The sequence below is a fragment of the Rhagoletis pomonella genome, unplaced genomic scaffold (genome assembly GCF_013731165.1).
Source record: "Rhagoletis pomonella isolate Grant_MI unplaced genomic scaffold, Rhpom_1.0 Rhpom_scaffold_00002, whole genome shotgun sequence".
In the NCBI taxonomy this organism is placed as follows: domain Eukaryota; kingdom Metazoa; phylum Arthropoda; class Insecta; order Diptera; family Tephritidae; genus Rhagoletis; species Rhagoletis pomonella.
This window is the reverse complement of record NW_023458556.1, coordinates 26,880,839-26,902,143: the sequence shown is the minus strand read 5'-3', so window position 1 is coordinate 26,902,143 and position 21,305 is coordinate 26,880,839. Positions and strand designations below refer to the sequence as shown.

Sequence of the window (21,305 nt, the reverse complement as noted above, 5' to 3'; positions counted from 1 at the left end):
TTTCTTTTGGAAGAAAATTTGTAAAACTGTTTTGCAAGGAAATTAAAAAAAAAAATTAACGCCAGTTCTGCAATCGCTTAAAACTTGCACTTTATTCCCTAAAATTTATTTACTAAACTGCAATGGGCTACAAAACTGCATACTCAAAAAAATCTAAAAAATTTCAAATATTTGTAAATTTGTAATGTATGTACTTATTTACTTATGTACTTAAAAAAATGCATAACTTAAATTATTGTAGAATGTACCCCATAATACTATACTTAAATATTGCGCAATACTCAGAGCTACCATTGTGAAATTTTTAAAAAATTTTTAAATGGCATATTTTCAAAAACTAATTTTGTTTATCAAAATATTTGTATGTAAAAAATTTTTCAAGAAAAAATTTTAAAAATATTACTTTTCATAGAGAATTTTGATGTGTGTATGTGTGATTTTGTCCAAACTTTTTCCTCGCCCGTTCTCGAGATATTTGGAAAACTATTAAATCGATTGGTTTTTGTTTTTGCGCTGTAAAGTTTTGAAATATGTATTAATCAAGCTCAAATTTCATATTTATTTATTATTTATGTTTATCATCAACCTTAAAAAATTCAAACAAATCAAACATATGAAGTGTGAACCCTCCATATACACTCACTTCATTATATTTGCTTCAAACTGTATACAAAATAAAGAAAAATTTAACGAATTTTCATAAAAATTTTAAACTTTTTATTACGTTTTTTTTTTTAATTTCTAGTATGCAGCTTTATAGCCCATTTAATTTTAGTATTTTCTTCCGTATAAAAATTTGCTCATACCTAATAGTGATTGTTAAAAATCAGCACGATTTCTTAGTCAATTGAAATTTATTCCTTGTTATACTCAAATCGAATGGGCTATAAAACTACATACCAGAATTAAAAAAAAGTCTGATTAAAAAATTTTATGAAAATTTGTTAAATTTTCCTTAATTTTGTATACAGTTTGTAGCTTCGATTTATATACCAAAAAAATTATCGCTTGCAAAACATTGTGAATATTTAAAAAAACATGGGTTTACGCAGCTAAAATGCAGTGAGCGTAATGTGTATGTATATAGTTAAGCTGCTTATATATGTATGCATCAATGATCTTAGGCATTTGTTTTGTTTACTTAAATGGATTTTTGTTACGCCAAAGCTGACAAATTAAAGTGGGAACTGACTTCTAAATTTTCCAGCAGGGATTAACGAACGTGCTGTTAGAGCTACAAAAAGAGTTTAAAATGCCTGCGGCTTATACAAACGCTAATTGTACTTAGCCCCACCTTAATGTGCAAATTGACTAACCCACACATTTAATTATGTATTTCCTTCGACGCCTGCGGCTGGCGGTCTGCCGGCGTTGCTTCGAAGTTCGATTTGATTGTCTGCGGCTTATTCAGTGAACTCGCTATATGTATGTATATTATTATTGTTTAGTTAAAATATATACATACATACACACATATGTATTTCTATTTAACGTATTGTCGTTTGACGTTGATAGTGGAAAATAATAAACTTAAACCTTTGTTATCGAAACCAACAAACATTTGAATAACAAAAACAACAAAAGTGTTAAAAGGGAAATCAAAGCCAAACGGAAATAGTATATGTATGTGTATGTGTGAAAATATATGTAGGTGTACATGTAGATTTGTATGAGTGTTGGTGTTGGACTTTGTTGGGTGTTGTTTTATGCGGCTGTGGCAGCCATAAGCGATTTGCATACAAATTTGGCACGAATAGTAAATATTTAAGCAAAAACAACTGACAAAGTCTGCCTAAAATGCGGACAAACAAATACATATATACATACATATGTATCTCCATAAACATAAATGTTTACTTTGAAGTGTTGGATTTTGTATGTGTGCGTTGTGAAAGTTATAAATTTTTGATCATAATTAATTATGCATGTGTAAATTTCAAATAATAAACGCTCAGCCGGCTTACAGAATACCAAACCACCACTCGAGCGCTTCCTCGCCCCTACATAATGAACAACAACCCTTCTTCCAAAGCTATTCAATTTCAACAGGATTTGAATCTCCTACTCATGCATTCGGTGTAGCCTATTTTAGGCATTTCATTCAGCGACGTTATACATATGTATCTATACATATCTACGAGTGTTGATGTAAATTTGTTGTGTGGCTTATTTGTTATACCAGATTAAAAAATATTGAATTTCAATACAACTTTCATTTACTATGGTTCTTCGCATGGGTTCTGACTTCTAGGAGTAGATAGATAAATAGGTAAATGTACGGGTATGTCACAATAAGAGACACTGCGACCTGAAATGAATTTTGGTATCTCTAAAGAGCGCCCTTAACCCAGTATGCCCAAGGCACCCTCGGCTTCTCTAATGAATCCTAAAAGGGCCCTGATAGTCGAGTTATTCGAGGATTCGATCGCTGGAGCTTTCAAGTGAATACACCATTGCATAGTCAGATCTGGGTTGCGATAAAAAACGTGTTCGGAAGGTTTCTTGTCTGTTCTCACCAACACAGGCACAGTTTAACTTTTGCCGACCACTGATCTACACTGATGTAGCTAAAAGTTGCATTTTGCACAGTGACACCTACTCATTCATCAACTGTTCCTATGTGTGTTTTTTCATTCTATGCCTGGAGAAGATTTTGCGGCTGATTCGAGCTTAGGGAGAACAAGGACTCGAAATGAACCTATGTCCAAGGCGTAGGACCGGCAAAGTCACGTATTGATGCTCGTTTGATATTCGCTGAAAGCTCGCAGCTTGGGGCAAAAGCTAATGTACTGGTCACCCCATAAGATCCAGGTATTCTAGTGACGAGCGACCATAATGTTAATTGTCGCTTCGGAGCGATCGGCCTAAAAGTTTTTACAACCTTGATGAGTTTTGAGGTAAACATTCTATAGAACGCTGCTGGTTGCTTGGATGTGTGAAAATATAACTACCCAGTGGGAAAATGTAATGTATAGTAATCGAAAAAATAATCAGTAAAACAAACCTTTTCACATTCGAAAACGCATTTTTTCCCCAGGGTGATGTCCTAAGAAAAGTGGGGCATTCAATTTTGCATTACCTAGTATCGAGAAATGAATGTGTTTTAATATGAAATTTTTGGAACTTTTTGAATACATAAGAATGCTGATTACATAGTTAGCAGTAATATTATCGAGAACGCATAAGAAACACATTATATTATTTATCACGTATGTAATGCATTACTTCTTTTTCGACTGGGTAACAATAAAAGCCCCTTACAAATCCTTTACATGTAAATATATATCATTCTGCTCGAGCTTTTGCAACAGTCGCAACGTCCGAGTGAAAAAAGCACTGGCGTGCCGTTCAAGAAATACGAGGCTTGAATCCTCGCGCGGCGGCATTTTGTTCTTGTTTTTATTTATTTATTATTATTTTTTTTTCTTTTAATTTGTTTAAAAAATGCCTGTTGTTGATTGTAATTAAATTTATAGAAACTTATTTATTTTATTTATTTTTTGTAAATTTTTAAATTTTTTGTTTTAAGAAGAAACATACTTATTTAGTTTCATTTAGTTTTAAGGAACTTATTTAATTTTTAATTTTAGTTTAATTCCCTCAATTCTTTTTCTTTTTTAAATTTAATTTTCTTTAGAATTGTTTTAAAAAGAAAAATATCGTTTTTTAATGTCATTAAATTTTTGTTATCGGTTTTATTTTGTTATCTTTTAAAGTTTTAGATTTTATTGTGTTAAAACGAAAAATACTTTTTGAGAGCCTGGTTTAATTTTTAGAAACTTATTTGATTTATTATTCTTTTTTCCAATTAAAAATTTTCTTTTCTAAATTTAATTTTCTCGAAATTTGCATTGTTTTAAAAAGAATAAATATATTTTTATTTTAATTAAATTTTTAGTAAACTCATTGCTAAAGCTTAGTATCCCGCTTTTAAGAAAAGCAAAAGCTCCATATAATATCCTTCAGGCAGTACGCAGTTCTCAAGGAATTTGCTATGCTTTCTACTACGGGTTTCTAAAGTTTTCTTTGTGAAAAAAGAGCGCAAAGCAACCCTTGTTTGCAACAGAAATATATGCTTGTTCCGTTATTTCTTGAGGAAAGGATGATTATACATTAAAAAATTTAAAAAAAAGTTGAAGAGTCGTATTGCCTTGCATCGGTGCCGCATTTCTGTATCCAAAAAATTTCTTTGTCTTATTTCAAAATTGAGATATAAACATATGTATGTAACTGCATACTTTTTTTAATACTTTTTTATGTAGAATTCCGATTGTTGTGTAAATTCGAATTCGCAAAAATAACAGATATTATCGAAGGAATTTGAAATGCAAATGTGTAAAATTTAATTTGAGCAATTAAAAAAAAAATGTTTTTTCGCACAAAAAATTTGTTCACATACTTATATATATGTTTTCATATATACATACATACATATATGCGTAAATATGCGTACACATACAAAGGCAACAGTATTTAATTGCAAAAATAACTGAGGTCAAAGTTAAATCAACACTAAAAGAGCTCAGCAAGCCAAACCGAAGCGTAATCAATCAAACATAAAGCAAAAATGCACCCAAAAACCAAAAAGGGGCGAAAAAAGAAATGTAACAGACCGCTACAGTAACGTTAAAATATTTTTAAATTAAATGGAAGTAGAAAAAAATATGCTTTTAGTTGGTTGATTGGCTGGGCGCTTGACTTGTTAGCTGCTTGGCTGGCTGGCTGGCTGGTTGGTTGGTTGGTCAGTTAAAATTAAAGGCTTGTTGCATGCAACATTTGAGCGTACATATGTTTTTAATACTGATTGAATTGCATTTTTTAAATGCCATTTTTCCGTTTGGTTTTGATTGAGCGCGCCCAACAACAATGGCAACAATAACAAAAAGACCCATGCTAGAACATGAGCAAAAGCCGCAAGAGCCGCCCAGCCAATTTTATATGCCATTGCCTTTTATCAATAAATTTTTTTCGTAAGTTAATCGTTAGAGTACAGAAAAACTCACTACTTTTTCAATGTTGCCAGATTAGCTGGCTCAACACTCCCAACACGAATTCGAGAAGGCGGCAAAGGAATACAAAGCGATGGGTTGAAGAAGTTTGGCCAAAAGAATGAAGAAAAATGGTGCCAATTTTATTAGCAGCTTTCAAAGCGCCAATGCAGAGGCAGACATACAAAAAGTGAAAAAGAAATGGTCGGTGAAGCAGTTACTGCCATGCAATTGGAGACTGGATATATATATTAAAAGAAAAAGAAACTGAAATGGCTTCTCTTGCTCTCGCTGCCTTCTATGTACATATTCTAGTGCTGCTACTTGCTTTATCTACGCTGCATATCGCTTACTTTACTTGCCTTAGTGCTTTCTTCAGCTCTGCTCATATTCACAAACATTAGTACGTAAACGTCTATTCGAGTGTCATGAAAGCCAATTTCGCCGCCACCATCCATCCGCATCGATTTAAGGCGCTCAATGATGCTGAAGAATTCACACGAATCGCTCGATAGCTTTTACTTGCCTTGCTGTTTGCCTTTGTGTCCTTTGGCTAGCTGCTAGTAGCGGCGATAGCAAAATGCTTGTTGTTGTTATCAACGTGTTTTTAACACAGAGGAGTGTGTTTTTTTTGGAACCTTGCAAAGGTATTTTTTTCAACTATTTTCTTTGTCCTGTTTTTTTTCTGGCTAAGTTTTAAGACATCTTTCCCCCAACACAATAGCCACAAATAACAAAAACAAATTAATACAAATAGCCTCGCACTTACAGCAACAGCCAGTAGCTCGACCGCTCTGTATAGTCCCTGCAGCTGGCGAATCAGCCGCTTACAAGAGAAATTCTCTTAGAAAAAGGATAAGCATTTGGCGCTTCAATGTTTACCATTTCCCATTTTAACTGCTTACATTTTTCCTATCACTTTTTTTTTGTTTACTAATTTTCTTTTCCACAACTTTTATTGCGGCAATCAGCGCCTTAGTAAGTAAAAGGAAAACAGCCGGCAATGTGCGCCAAGGATGACTGAATAACATACGATATGGGTAGGTATAAAACAGTTTGCTCGCCAAATTCCTAACTTCGGCTGCTGGCATACGTTTGAGAATTTTGCACAGATTATAAATTATTTGTGTGACAATTTTTTCGCCATAAACTTCAAAAGTAGTAGTTTAGTTGTTTGTTTTTAAACACTTTAGTGGGGGTTTCAACTTTTAATAGAATGCTTATTGTTATTCATATTTGTTGGAAATTGTATTTCGCTTCTTTTTTTTTTGATAAATTTCGATTTGTTCAAATTTGGTGAAAGTTAATGAAAGAGAAATATTTAATAATTTGAGCATCGATAAATCCCATTTAAAAGTTGAAATTAGAAATTAGAATGAAAAATGCTTTTAGTACCGCTAGCTACAAATAAATGGTTGGCTGCTGGCAGTGCTTCCTAGTCGCTGCCCAGGACACAATTAGCGCATCATTGCGCCATTTTGATGCACTTCTCGCGGGGGATATTTTGTCTATGCACATTCTATTTTGCTAGGTCGACCCATTTCGATTTTCTAATGAATTTGCCGGTTTCGTTTATGGTAGGGTCCTGATAAGTCGGTTAGTTGTGCTACCAAATGTTTTTCTAATGTCTTGTGTCTAATGTTCGAAAGGTCTGAACATTCACATAGGAAATGCTGGTCACTTTTTCGCTATCTTCTAGTTGACATATTATGGGGTAGACCTATTTTTGCCGCTTGTTTGCCAATGGGCCAGTGCCCGTGCTGGTTGCTACAATTCTAAATACCTCTGGCCTTGATCTAATAAGCAGGTTTAAGGTTTTCGCCCTGTTGTAGTCAGGCCATAGTTTTCTCGATATCTTACAAGTCTGTATATCTAACCACCTGCATCTAGCCAGTTCAAGGAAATGCGTAGTAATCTATCTTTGGACTATTCCAAGGGGGCAACCCAGTGCCACCGCCTCGGATTCATCCAAACCGGCTCCTGCCTTAGCCAACTTATCCGGCTTCTCATTGCCTTCTATGTTCCTGTGTCCGGGAACACAGACAAGAGAGACGGTAGTTGACTGACTGCATTCCCTAACTAGCTTGGATTGCCAATAGCGCCGCCTAGCTGTTAAAATATATTGTTGCTTTACTCTCTTACTTGTTCCTCAACTCCTTTCCCTAGGATTTTACAGGCTTCTAGGATATACAGGAGCTATAAATAAATGCTTCTTGCTGGATTTATGCCTCCGTCTATCCCCAAAATCTGCAATTTTTGTTGCCTGTGCGGACGACAACTTAATCGAAGGCATAGGAAAAATTCTGATCAAGGGTGGTGGCGTTAGCGGAATGATCAATTGTAGAAGCACAAGATTGGCTTCGGAGGATGTAGGCATTAAAAGTCGCAAGTAGAGAATGCTGAACTTACAGCAAATGGAAGTGTTTAAAATCGAAATCATTTCTTAAAGACATTGTGGTACTGATAGGCTCTCAACTTTTGCGGTGATCTAAAATCAGCCTAAGATACCAAATATTTGCGGAAGAAGGCAGCAATTAAGACAAGTACTTGATGGGGTAGTAAGGTCAACAGTTCCACTCAATCTCTTGGATAAAGAAATACCTAGAAATAGGAAAGCTGGACATGAAAAGATGAATTTGCTAGTTCACCTAATATAATCTGACTTTTAGATACATACAACCGCATTACATCAAATGCAGAGGCGTTCCTGAACTAGCGAAATGAATGAGGTGGAAGCGTTTAATTAATAACGAACGTAGAGCATAGTGCCCAAATCATCGTCCTAATAAAGACTTAACGCTGGTATCGGACACATTGGTACACACAGACAGTAGGAGGTTTAGTGGGTTAAGGACTCGCACTGTTAAATTTCGGATTCGGGGTTCGATGCTTTTCCTCTAGAAAAACATGCAACATGTATATAATAACGTTTCCGCATTAATTGTGACAGAGTGTATAGCTTTCAGAGCTGCTGGCTGTCTTAAAAATATAAATCGAATAGTGACCAATTGCTCATGTTCGTAAGCCGTCAACAGCTTCTGGTATATTCGCAAGTTCGGCTTCGAAGACACTGGAATGGTCTCGGACCCTTGTAGTTCTAGTTGTTGCGCGTACACACCTCCGCCGGCCATGTTGTCTAATTTGTATCCATAAGTGTAAAAGCAAATAGACTCATAAGCTACCGAAACTTCTTTGATTCATTCAAGGGAACGATGTTGTTGAAGTAGGCCTATAATCCATGAAGGCTTTTGATCGTTTAATATTTACTACAATTTAATGACCCGCGGTTTCCGTGGACTTAAGCTTGGTAAAAGGTTGTCCGTGAACGCTTTCGTTATATAGAGCCCAATGATCTGCTTCATTCTTTTGGGTTGAATTGGATGATAAAATTAGGATTGATATTACCATTTTGGGAAGAAAACAAGTCTGGACTTTTAATATCTAATAGGCAAATGATTAAGGGTAAGTTTTTTATTATAGCAAGCGGCCGTTTTGTTTTACATGCCAATGGTTGTTGTAGTTGAATTGGTGAATTGTTAAAATACCTCATGAAATATTCTCACTGGAGAGAATTTTTTGTGTTATGGGTATATGATTTACTTGGCTAGAGAAATAGCACCATAAAAGTGTGCTGTCGGAAGTAGATCACAGGTAGAGTATCTGTCCAGGTGTCGCTAGTCTCCCGCAGAAAACCTGTGGGTGTTTGCGACACGCCGGAGGATACCTCCCTAAGTCTGTTTCCCACCAAACTTCTTTTCGATTTTCTTGGGGCTCTTTTATAAGCACTCAAGTTCTATTTGTATGCTTCCCAGTGGCCAAAACCACTATACACAACTTTCGCTGACTTTTAATTTTCAGATTCCACCAATGTGGTTTCTTTCTGGTTCTAGGCTTTTTACTTGGGGGAAAGCTTGATTTACCGCCCAACAGTAAGCACCTGTTGGCAGGATTTCCGGGTACTCCAGTTTCACCCAATTGTGTGGTATGCCTGGAGCTGAGTTTATCAAGCTGATTGGGTTTTCCGAAGCGGCGTACCTACTCGTGTGTACTCCATCAGCTCTATTCCGCATATATTTTTTTACTTTCAATCAGGACCCACACCATATTGGCCTCTATCCTCAATATTGACTTCCACTTGTTCGACTTTAGCAGTCAGATTCTTGCCGTATTAAGGTCATTAGTGTATACCTTGACTTTTACAGTATCGAATCGGCATTTATGTATTAATGATCCCTGTTGTCTCCAGGTCTGGCCGAAAATCCTTGTTGAGCATCAATATCGCTGAACGATTGGCTTTCTTGCTCGGCTCGAATTTTAAAACTCACCATTTTCTGGCGGGTAACTAGGGTTCCATATTCTCCATTAACTTCACTGGCTCCTCTAGTTTCGATGGTAGAGAGACTATCGCTATTGGCCTCGAAAGGAAGTTCTCGAAGCCGCGCGGTGTAGACTGCAGCTAAACAGGTATTTGCTGACCTTGTAAAGCCGCGGACCTCACGTTGCCACGCGCGCTGCGATTTTGATGTTTCCCCAATCCATCAAATCTTTTCTAAGTGCTCTTTAGTATGTTGCATAAATAACAAAAACTTAACTGAGTCATTATACTCAAAACATTTACTAAAGTCATCATAACTGCATTCGTAGTAGACTGCATTTCAGCTAATTACAAGTATAAATGTACTAAAAGTTTCAAACTTCTCACTTACATACATACATTCACCAAACCTTATTACGACTCCTTATATACTTTTTCCAGCAGAGCTTAGACACTATGCAACTACATACAAGTATAGTGCTCAGAAAAAAATTACACAAACAAAATTAAGCCAATGAGTTGTAATTAACTTTTATCCGAAAAATCTTGCCGCAGCACTTAGCAGGCTAAAGAAAACGCAATGAGGTAACGGCAAGTTGAAAGAAAGCCCGTAGTCGAAGTTGAAGAAGTTGAAAGCAGCAGATGTAAGCGACTTGACTTCAGCGCAGCAACATAAACTCCAACCGCAACGACGATTCAACAAACAACGGATGTGGAAAAGGAAACATGAGCAAGTGCACAAAAACCAACTTGAATGACTCCAAAGAAGTTGCAAGTGAGAAAGAATAAATGAAAAAAAACACACACACAAACAGATTGTAGAATATTTTTATTAAGTTAAGCAGCTCAAAAGAATAAGAACTCATTGGGTTAGATTCAGGCAAGGATGCGCTAATTTATGAGCGCGGCACGCAAAGACTACGCAAACCAAAAGCGATAAAGTGGGTGGAGAAGGGTGATTATAGACCACTAAACGAGTTGCTGGCACATTTCGGGAAGTAAACAGGGAAGTGCCATTTAAGTTGAGTTGCTGTAGAAGAGACCCAGCGTCTTCAAAGCTGACCATTTGAGGGAAGTAATGAAAAAAAGCCAGCATAATACACACTCACACACCAACAGGCCACACGCCGCACCACCCAAATAGTCCTCTTTCCTTAAATTCGAAATACGATTATGTACTTTTGTTTTTCCACCAACCAATGTTTGTTTTGTCCTTTTATTTTTGTTGTTTCTGCGGCTCGCACACATACATATATTTCCTTGTCGTTATTTCAATTCACTAGCTGAGTGTCCAGCTCGCTTGCTCCTTGTACTTACAACTCACCCTGCTTACCGCACTGCCACAGCTGGCTTGTTTTATTTATAAACATTTCCGGCTTCCTGTTCGTGTTGTTTTTCAAGCGGTTTTTGTGCTGTTTTTGTTGTTCTTGCCGTTAATGGTTACTGTCAAGCCTTAACTGTTGGCATTCTTTTTTGTTGTGGTTGTTGTGCGCTTTTATGTCTGTCTGCTCTGCTATCGTCGTCCGTCTGCTGTTGCTTTGGTTGCATATCCGACTGTTGGCCAGTTTGGCTCACAGCTTGTGTAGTCGTAGTATTCGAGCTCGTTGTGTGTCTGATTTAATTGAAATCAATTAACAGTAATGAGATGGCATTAAAGGCAGATTATTTGGCGCTGGCGGTAGGAGTGGCGTGAGCGAAGAAGGGGGCTGCGATAGGGATTCGATGCGTAATGCGTTGTTTATGCGCTTTTACTTACTTCTACTTACTTGCGCTTAATTGTGAATGGAATGTTAAGTGTTGAGAGTGATTGAGAAGCCATTTGAGGAATCGTACGATATATATATACGTATTTGTAGTACTTTGAACTGGTTTTATTAAGTGCGAAATGCTGCTGAATCAAACTTGTACATAATTATGTACAAGCATATGTATACTTTTACTAAATAAACCTTATTTCAGGAATTTTGAATTTCTAAATAGTCTTTTCAAATTTTGCGTTCACTCCATTCCCTCTGGCCGCAGAGCATATATCGATGGCTGAGTGGAAGGTCGACCTATCTCGGCAGCCAGTTGGAAAACGCGCTATCTCAGAAAACTTTTCAAGAACGTCCTACTTTAGAATTTGATTGAAAAACGCCCTATCCTAGAATTTGGTTGAAGAACGCCCTATCTTAGCTGCCGTTTCAAAAATGGCCTATCTTAGCTTATTTTCAATGTATTTTCGTTTGAGATAGGGCGTTTTTGAACCGAATTATGAAATAGGGTGTTATTCAATCAAATTCTGAGATAGGTTATTTTTCAATAAAATTCTGAAATAGGGCGATTTTTAATCAAATTTTCAAGTGGGGCGTTCTTGAAAAGTTTTCTGAGATAGGGCGTTTTCGAACTGGCTGCCGAGATAGGTCGATCTTCCACTCAGCCATCAATATAGTCCAAAGAAGCGTTATCAAACGCTTCCTCAATATCAGAAAAGACTTACATTTTGTACTCAATTGCTTTCAGCTCCACTTCGATATTTGTTACATGACATTGTAGAGCTGATCCAAAGGATTTTCTACGCTGGGACTACTGTCCAATAAAACTCGTGTACTCTAGACGACTGAATAACCTAAAGGTTTTTGTAATTAATAGTACTCAAACATTCGTCCAAAGAGTGAGAATGTAGCCATATGTCAGACACGCGCACACTTTAGAATTTTCATATGCAGATCATCTCTGCCCCGGACTTAAAGTTCCCAAAAGGGGCTAGAGTAAACCTTACTGACTCCTCAGTAGCCATCCGTAAAGGTATGTGTATAAGATCCGTAAGATTTTCATAAAGAATCAGACCGAACCGTCTCGGTAGACTCTTTCGTTTGTAAGTATCTTCGCATATGACGTAATCAGGTTATAACTGACAACTAAATATTACGTGATAAAACCAAAAATATACATACATCAAGATACTTATATTAAGACTTTCAATAGTTGTAGTTACTTAATGATTTAAGCTGTTTTCATATTCCATTTACATTTAAATAAAAGTAATGAATACAAATAACTGCAAAAAAAACAGAAATGTATTCCACTAAGCGCACCTCCACAAAGAAACCAAAAATATGCATTCATAAATTATATTCAAAGATTGCGACCAATAAATGTATATTTCACTGAGTATGTAATTGTAGGCAAAAACGCCCTTGTCCAACCTCTGCATAAATATTTAATAGACTTAGTGCTATCAACCAGGTGAACGAGTCAGGTAACTGGCTGTAATGAAATGAAATACCTGAGCAACTGCGAGTATAAACATATGAATGCTGTTTGAATAAACATATGTAACTATGTATATACATATGCATATATCAGCAACCTCTTCCATACACACCTGCCATGCAGACAAAGTGTACAATAATTTTGGTCATAGAATTGTTTGTTAAAGAGGCTTAAGTTAAATGGGAAAACTTCCGAATCAATGAACCGCAAATTGCATGCGAAATCGAAATCGAAACTGAACGTTGCTGTTGCTACTCCGTGCTGGAGTTACGTTTGCTGCTGAAGTATGTATAGCAAACTCCAACTCAGAGTTGCAATACATTTCAAGCAACAACAAAGTGGCGTAATTTTGCAGGAAAAACAGCTGGTGCGAGTAACGTCTGTCACTTGTGTTTGTTTTGTTGTCGCAAAGTAACCGAAAATCGCCGGGGACAGGCATTAACAAACCGCTGCAGACCAGTACAAACATAGACACCCACACAACTAAACTCAGGCATAGCCGAAAACAGAACTGTTTGCCCACAACGAAACAACAACATTGGTCATTGACGCAATAACAAAAGCAACGGAAAATATTATAGCATGGCAAGCTGGTTGAAAGGCGTGGCACAGAAAGCGTTAATGCAGCAATGACTTTGGTCTGTTGACACATACGTACGGGGCGTATGAGTAATGTATTGCATGCGGTCTTCTGTGTGTATTGCTTATGGATTTATTACAGGCATTGTGTTGTTGTTGCTTATGTGTGTGTAACTTAGTTATTTATGGCTTTATTTACTTATTTAAACTTAATCAAATTTCACAGCAAAATGCGCAAGCAGTTTATCCCATTTTCTTATTTTCTTACGACTGTGTCTGTAGATGTGTGAAAAATTCAATTTCCTTTGATACTCTTTTGCTTGCATTATTTTCACCCCAAAATAAAAGTTTGCGCGTTCGCTTTTTGTGCATAAACACCTAAATCCAGCAAAGATAAATACCAGTAAATGCACTCGTAAATATGGCGACAAAATAATATTACCACTCATATCCGGCTTGCGGGTGATGGGAAGCTATAGCTCATCCATTTTACGTTGTTAAACTCAGTGCTAGTGCTGGAGGAATATTCTCATAAATAAAGATGACGTGGCGTTGGAGGAGCGAAAGCGCTGCTTTAGTTTGTCAGCAATGCATTGATAAGTCCTCACACAAATATTTAATGTTTTGTGTTTATTTGCTGTAAACTTTTTCCATCGCTGCCTTAACTCTGCGCTCTTTTTTCGTTGGTGTCTTCAACTTATTAAAAAACAAGAAAATACTGACGTGTAGGTTCATTTTCCAGAATTTCATAAAGTATGTCAATCGGGAAGGGTATCCTGCAAGGCGGAGGTGCCTCTACACGATTGGTTGATTTGCTCGGAGAGACCAAAACTGAAATCACCTTTAATCTAGTAATGCATTGAACATAGCAATGGAGGCAAAGTCACGCAAGAAGCGCAAATTCGGTGTTGAACTTGTGGTGGGAGAAAGATTTCGTCGCTGAGTACTCTCGTTGACTCCAGTTAATGAGCGCCTTGCCCGTAATCCATATCAAGTCCAGATTTGTCAACATTTCGCTCATTTATGCTCACGCTCAGCCGAAAGAGGCATCCAAATATCTTTTCTATCACCGATTGGACCGTACATGCGAGCGTTGCTCTATCGCAATGTCAAAATCATGAAATGAAAAGGATTTTTGGTTTTACTCTAGGAAAAATAATCCTCTACGACGAAACATCCGGTAAGGAACTGCAGCTTATTACTTACGATGGGGTCCAAAACATGATAGTCAGGAGCACTATATGCCTGCATAAAAGGATTAAACAGGTAACATATCTATCCTAAGACACCTAATCGATTAGTTGTGATAGAAGGAAAGCCAGCTTCTAATAATTTGGACACACGTACGCTCGGAGCACCAAACATTTGCACTAAGTGACGTAAGGAAAGCTCAATGTCGAAAAGCTGCAATCGCAACATACGTCCAGCAAATTCGCCACTCGACTATCATGCCTGCTCTCCGAGAGAAGGACTGGTTCGATGAGGAATGTCACGCCGCATCAGAGAAAAAAGATGCTGCCCACAGCCAGCCTAAGATTGGATGCAATGCGAACTGTGCGAGATCTATATTGCGAGCTGAAGAGGGAAGCGATATTTTTTTTTTCGTAATATAAGAACTGTTTATTAAAACGAGAGAGGCCAAAATGCGGGAATGAGAAGGGCCTGCAATGCTAGAAGATATGGAAAACGTTCGAAAATTTATTCGAAATTTAGGGGACCTGCCAGCTGATCTATGGAGCACTATGGTCGGATGAACGCATACCAGACGATTGGAACTTAATTATGATCTCCGTCATATGCGTCAACTACCGCGATATAAGCCTCATAAATGTCGTATTCATGGTCTTATCTATTATCACTATTATCCAAAACTTGGAAAATACCATACGAGAGGAAGATCGACACTACCCATTCCTCAGTCGATTTAAGAGCCGCAGCATGAAAAAGAGTATAGAGTCAGGCTTCAAATCCAACGCAGAATTCCCCTTGCCAGCAAGTGCTACTTTCGACTGAGTAGGCAAACTTTATAAAACGCTCATCATGACCGCGCCGGTATATGGCGCAAAAGCATGAACAAAGACAAAATTTGATAAGGCGGCACTTGAAATATTCGAGAGAAAGATTTTGGCATACTGTAGCGTATTAAAATATAGCGACTCCACTGGTTCGGCCATGTTGTTCTAATAGACAGAAACCAAAATCGCTTAGGCGGGTATAGTGCCAAACAAGAAGCAGAAGAAGTGCCTCTTTATTTAAGAAACTAGTTGTCAACCTTTGTCTTTAATATTTTCTCTACTCTATCATGCTAAGATCCGCAAGAAATCTACGCATAGCTCCATGACAATAAACACTTTAATTGAATCAACAAAACGCTTTAACTTCATGCGTGTCAATCATTTCCGTCCGCTTGCAAGTGTGTCTATGTCTGTGTATGCCAGTACATGCGTGAGTGCAATAAATGTGTTTATTGCCAAGTTTATTCAAAAGCGATATCACTCATATGTGAGTACACATAAATGTTATATCTATTCACATACATATGCATATGTCCCTACAGAGAAACCCCAAACTACATAGTGAACCAAATTTCTAGTTCCGTAGCAGATCTTTATGGCCCAAAACGAACCTGTCCGATAATAACTAGATGACCACCAGTTCAAAAGCAGCGAAATGTGATACTTTCAAAAAACTATTTTATTTTACTTTCTAGAAGTAAATATCGCTAGCTAAGATCAAAAATTTGCTGCTAATTCTACCTTTTCTAAAAAATTATATTTTAAGGCAAGAAGCAAGAACCATTTTCTAACAGATGGAACTACCTTTTTATCTTTCAACATTTCTGTTCAGTGATACGCAAATCTGCTAAGTCCAAAATAGGGACAGAATAGATTGAATAAAAAACGTTTCATTAGAAATTTATAACCGGCTCGGAACTATGGTAAAAGGGATGCATAACACAAGATCTCATCTGTCGAATGTAGAACTTGTTAACTATCGAAAAGGCGATGCAGCGGGGGCTTCTTAACTTTAGACAGATATTTGTTTGGCGGGTTTTCGTTAAAATATCCTGGAATTTATTTTTGCATCGTTAGGTTATTTAAAACAAAAATTTGTGTTAACATTTTAACATCTTGGGACCTACTAGAATCTTACCAATTAAAGACTCAGTTAAAAAATATAATGTTGTTTTTTTGTCTGTCGATTTTAGAGCTAAGGATGCAGAGCGAACTAGATCCCATCTGTGTCCAATTAAGGACTGGCTTCGAAATATAGAAAAGGTAATGCAGCGGGGTACAATTTCCATTTCCTAGGATATCGCTATGTTATTTAAATTCGCCAACTCTTTGTATGTAAAAGAGATTTATCGCGAGCCAGTGGTGGGTCTGAATGAACTAAAAGCGCACCAGTCCAGAACTAGAGATTTTCCTCAAAGGGCACACATACACACATACTTATAAATGTATGTGCATAAACATCCAAATGGCATACAACGGTAAAGCCTGTGTATAGCAGGCATAACAACAAGGATAATGGCATCATAAAAAGGATTTCATTGCGAGCATAAAGTATTAAGCTACTTTGCAGTATCTTTGCATTTCAAGAAAGGCGCACAGACGAATTTATGTGCTAGTGCGAGTATGTGAGAAGTGCAAGGATGCACAGAAATAAATAAGTACATACACATGTATGTAGAAAAGCAGTAGAGTGAAGGAGTAGAGTGTAAATGCATGGCGCTTATTTGTTTGTATTTTGGTGTAATCCAAAGAAAGACACTCAAACGCCAAAGTACATCGTAAGCGATTCATAGTAGTTTCTCGGTCTCGCAGTGAAAATATTGCAGGAAAACGAAAGTCTACTTTAAGGCGTAACAACTAAATAACAGTGCATTCGCTCTGCAGTTCTTCGAGTGCAGCTTGTGTGGAAATGTAGTTAGGGCGTATATTTAACTGCTGCAAGGATTTGAATATATTTGAATTTCTATGATCTACGATTCAACTTACGTTTCGTTTGGCATATCAAATATGTAGAAAAAGATTGACTACGGCAAATGATAATGTGAAATTGAGGTAGTAAGCAGCAATTCAAAATATTTATGATGCAGAATTTTAATGTTAGATGATACATTATATATGTAGGTGTGTGTGTGTATGATATTAAATATTTTTATTTAAAATCGAATTAAAATGGTTACAGTCGCGGCGTTTCAGCAGCAATAGATTTCTTACGATTTCAAAGAGTTGATTCAGTGAAATAATTAATTATTTGCCATTACGTTGAAAGAATATTTCTTTGAACAAAAGTGACATCAAATACGAAAAACTGACGATTTTTTGCTTGGACGTCAATTCTAAATCCTAACATCAAACAACATTTACTTATTGAGGGACCTATAGAAAAATTTGGCCAACATTTTTTAAAACATATTAAACGTACCAGCATTGAGGATCTAGAAATCGCGACGATTTTTTGTGATTTTTTGTGATTTTTAGTGATAGAAATATAGCGTAGCGATTTTCAGATTCCCTCTGCAGAACCTGTATTTTTGACTATTTTCCGAAAAAATTCCTGTTAAGGGATTAACATATTCCAAAAAAATTTAGGCAGCAAGTTTTACTAGGTGTTACCGAAAAAAAATTTCCGCGGATTAAGCGGGAAGAGTAAACTTATAAAAAAATATAAAATTTTTCACCAAAAGGAGCAATATTTTTTACCCCCCAAAAAAACAAGGAGCAAAGTCCAATTTTCGACTTTGGTTTGTATTAGAGGGCTGCATGAATCATTCAAACTTCTAGCCAAAAAGAGTACAATAGATTTGAATATTTTACATATGTGCATAGAAAAAATTGTTTTGGATATTCATACAAAAAATGTTCATTTATTTCTCTTCAATTTATTTTCACTTTTTTCGAATATTGTAATGTCGATACATATGTATATCAGAACAGGTACTCACTCAAATTGAAAAAAATTGAAGGCAAACCATTCATTCTTTTTTTATATGAGTAATTCACAAGCCGTTTTGAATGAGTTCATGCAGCCCTCTAGTTTGTATCCAACTTTTATTGGTGTGTCCAAGGGTTCTTTGCTGCAGGAGGGAAAATTATCTACAAAGAATTTTATCCAACGCACAGAAAGGCTCGATGGAGAGTCCCCACCGGCTTTAGTGTAGAGCGATCTAGGGATACGGTTGCCAGCCGTACTGATTTTGGGAAGGACAGTACTGAAATTTCATTCGCTGTACTGAAAATTTTCAATTCCCAAGTCAGCAAACAAATATCCTTACTTTTCGGAAATGTGTGCTGATTTTTACTGATTTTTCAATCTCAAGACAAGATAGAAACAATAACATGATAGACAATTTTACATTAAGGGTACTCATCTAAATACATATACGCGCAAGTTTCATGTTTGGGCAAGTGGGCAACTTTGCGCAGTCTGTTTCATGAGGACAATTTTATATATGCAATTTCTGAAAATTATTTGAAAAGCCTTAATTTAAAAAGTTGAACAACTTAAACTCAAATTTGGGTAAATATTCAAATCTTACCTCAGTCATTTCGGAAAAATGTTGAACACAAATCAAAATGAAGGTAAACAAAATAGCTGATTGAGGGTTGCACAGCACACTGCGCAAATTTGCGCGACAAAAGGTAACAAACAATGACTATAAAGGTGATAAATAGATTTTAAATTAAAGATTGCACTTTGAAATAAAGCATTTTTTTGTAAGCATTAGCATATAACACATAGCATTCTCTATCTTCCTTGTCATGAACTCTAAGGTCTGTGAGACCCCTTGTCCCCAGTTAAAGATTAACGTTATCTCGAATCGAAACCCCAGCTGGAAAACCATTTAAAATGCCCTTGCTATATGTTTTTATATTTTATTGTATTTTATTTTATTTTATTTTATTTTATTTAATTTAATTTAATTTAATTTAATTTAATTTAATTTAATTTAATTTAATTTAATTTAATTTAATTTAATTTAATTTAATTTAATTTAATTTAATTTAATTTAATTTTATTTCATTTCATTTCATTTCATTTTATTTTATTTTATTTTTTATTGTTTCTCCGTTACGGGTTCACATCAAGTATTGGTTGGTATACAACAAAATACTTAACACTATTGATTATAAAGTAGTATAAGAGAAATATAATCTTCAGATTGGTTACAAACGGATATTGACAATACTACACAGTTGCAAGCTTTTCTGTTTCTTAATGCTAATTTATATTCAGAAATTTACGAACTATCGATGATGTAGATAATATCACAGATTTTTGTATGGCCCTTCGCTTTTCTACCATGTTGAGTTTTTCCAGGCTAGTGTTCAATGATTTTGGAATAACTCCTGTTGTCGAAATTATAACTGGAATCACCTCTACTTTTTCTAATTTCCACAAATCCTTGATCTCGTATGCTAAGCTCTGGTATTTTCTGTATTTCTCCATATAACAATCTTGAAGATTGTGAGTATTTGGTACGCCTATATCTATGAGGAACGCTTGATTCACTTCTTTTTCGACCACTATTATGTCCGGCCTATTGTGTGGCATTGGACGGTCCGTCAAAACTGATCGGTCCCAATATAGCTTGCTCGTTCTGTTTTCAATTACAGCGTCTGGAGTATATTTAAAGTACGGCAGCTCTTCCGTTACTAGCTTATGTTGTATCGCTAGACTCTGGTGTACAATTTTTGCCACCTGGTTATGTCTGGTTAAGTATTCGGTGGCTGCTAACGTGACACAAGCTCCTGTGATGTGGTGGATGGTTTCTGTTTGCTTTTGGCATCGTCTGCATAGGTCGTTTTCAACGGAAGCACGCATAATATATTTCGAGTAGTTTCTAGTCGCAATAACTTGATCTTGTATAGCGATCATAAAACCTTCAGTTTCGGCGTAGATGCCGGAGTGAATTAACCATTCGTTGGAAGCAGCGTTATCTACTTCAGGAGCGTCTAGAGCATGTGGATATCTGCCATGAACCGCTTTCATTTTCCAGTCTTGCATGAGCGACTGGATATGTTGCGTTCCTGATATTAATTCGATTGCAGAAAATTCACTAAGATTTAATGGTGAATATTTTAAATCGGCTTTGCACACGGTTTGGAGTAGGCTGTTCTCTTGGTTGTGGAAGTATAAACGAAGGCTTTGTTTACACTTATTATGTAATTGCTTAATGTCTACCATCCCTCGACCTCCCTGTCGACGTGGCAAGTAGAGACGTTCTACTGCCGATTTTGGGTGATGCGTGCCATACTTTGTCAACAATGTCCTTGTTGCTCTCTTGACGTTTTCCAGTTCTGTTTCGGACCATTTTACTACACCAAAGGTGTATGTTAAAACCGGTATCGCAAATGCATTAATGGCTTTAAAAAGGTTATTCCCATTCAAGCATGATTTCAGCAAGCTCTTTACTCTTTGGAGGTATTCACTAGTTATGGCTGAAACTATTTCACTGTGCTGCATCCTCCTAGCCTGTAAAATACCAAGGTATTTATATGTGTCGTCTTCTGTCATCGAGTCTACAGTTTCATGAGTCATTAATTCAAATTCTCGCCTTATAAGTTTTCCATTTTCCACACTTAATCTTCGACATTTTTCTACTCCAAACGACATTTTTATATCATTTGAAAAATCTTCTGTTTGTTCCAGTAGCGTATTCATTTGACGTTCATTTGCAGCATATAGCTTTATGTCATCCACGTACAGTAGGTGTGAAAGTCTATATTGCGATACACGCGGTGCTTTTAAACTAAAGCCGTAGTTTGACGCATTTAGTATCGAAGAAAGTGGATTTAGCGCCAGACAAAACCATATCGGACTCAAGCTATCTCCTTGGAAAATACCTCTTTTAATAGGTATGGGAGCGGTTTTTATGAGTCCGTTGTTATGAAATAGTTTTAAAGTAACTTTCCATGAGTTCATAAGTTGCTGCATAAGACGTTTTATGTTCGGCGATATTTTATAAATGTCTAAAACCTCCAAAAGCCAAGAATGCGGAACAGTGTCAAAGGCTTTTTTGAAGTCGATATAAGATGTATAAATATTTCTTTGATTATGGTATGCTTGCTCCATTATGACTGTATCAATTATCAGCTGCTCTTTGCAGCCTTTGCTGTTTTTAACACATCCTTTTTGTTCGATGGCTAGAATGTTGT

At 36.4% G+C, this 21,305-nt stretch overlaps 1 protein-coding gene across 1 annotated transcript; it reads right to left on the bottom strand.

Annotated features, from left to right (window-relative positions):
* Positions 1-19,207: 19,207 nt before the first annotated feature.
* LOC118733353 lies at positions 19,208-20,994 on the bottom strand. The gene is made up of 2 exons (XM_036462722.1): positions 20,910-20,994; positions 19,208-20,812 (listed from the first exon to the last, which is right to left on the bottom strand). Exons 1-2 carry the CDS (start codon positions 20,960-20,962, stop codon positions 19,369-19,371), a joined length of 1,497 nt encoding a protein of 498 aa, XP_036318615.1. The 5' UTR covers positions 20,963-20,994; the 3' UTR covers positions 19,208-19,368.
* Positions 20,995-21,305: the final 311 nt, after the last annotated feature.

Bases quoted from the DNA above. Each gene is read 5' to 3' on its own strand.
- LOC118733353 (XM_036462722.1), bottom strand. From the start codon at position 20,962: ATGGTTTTGTCTGGCGCTAAATCCACTTTCTTCGATACTAAATGCGTC. The intron at 20,813-20,909 runs ACGGCTTTAGTT...AAATGAACGTCA, and splicing joins GATACTAAATGCGTCAAACT to AATGAATACGCTACTGGAAC.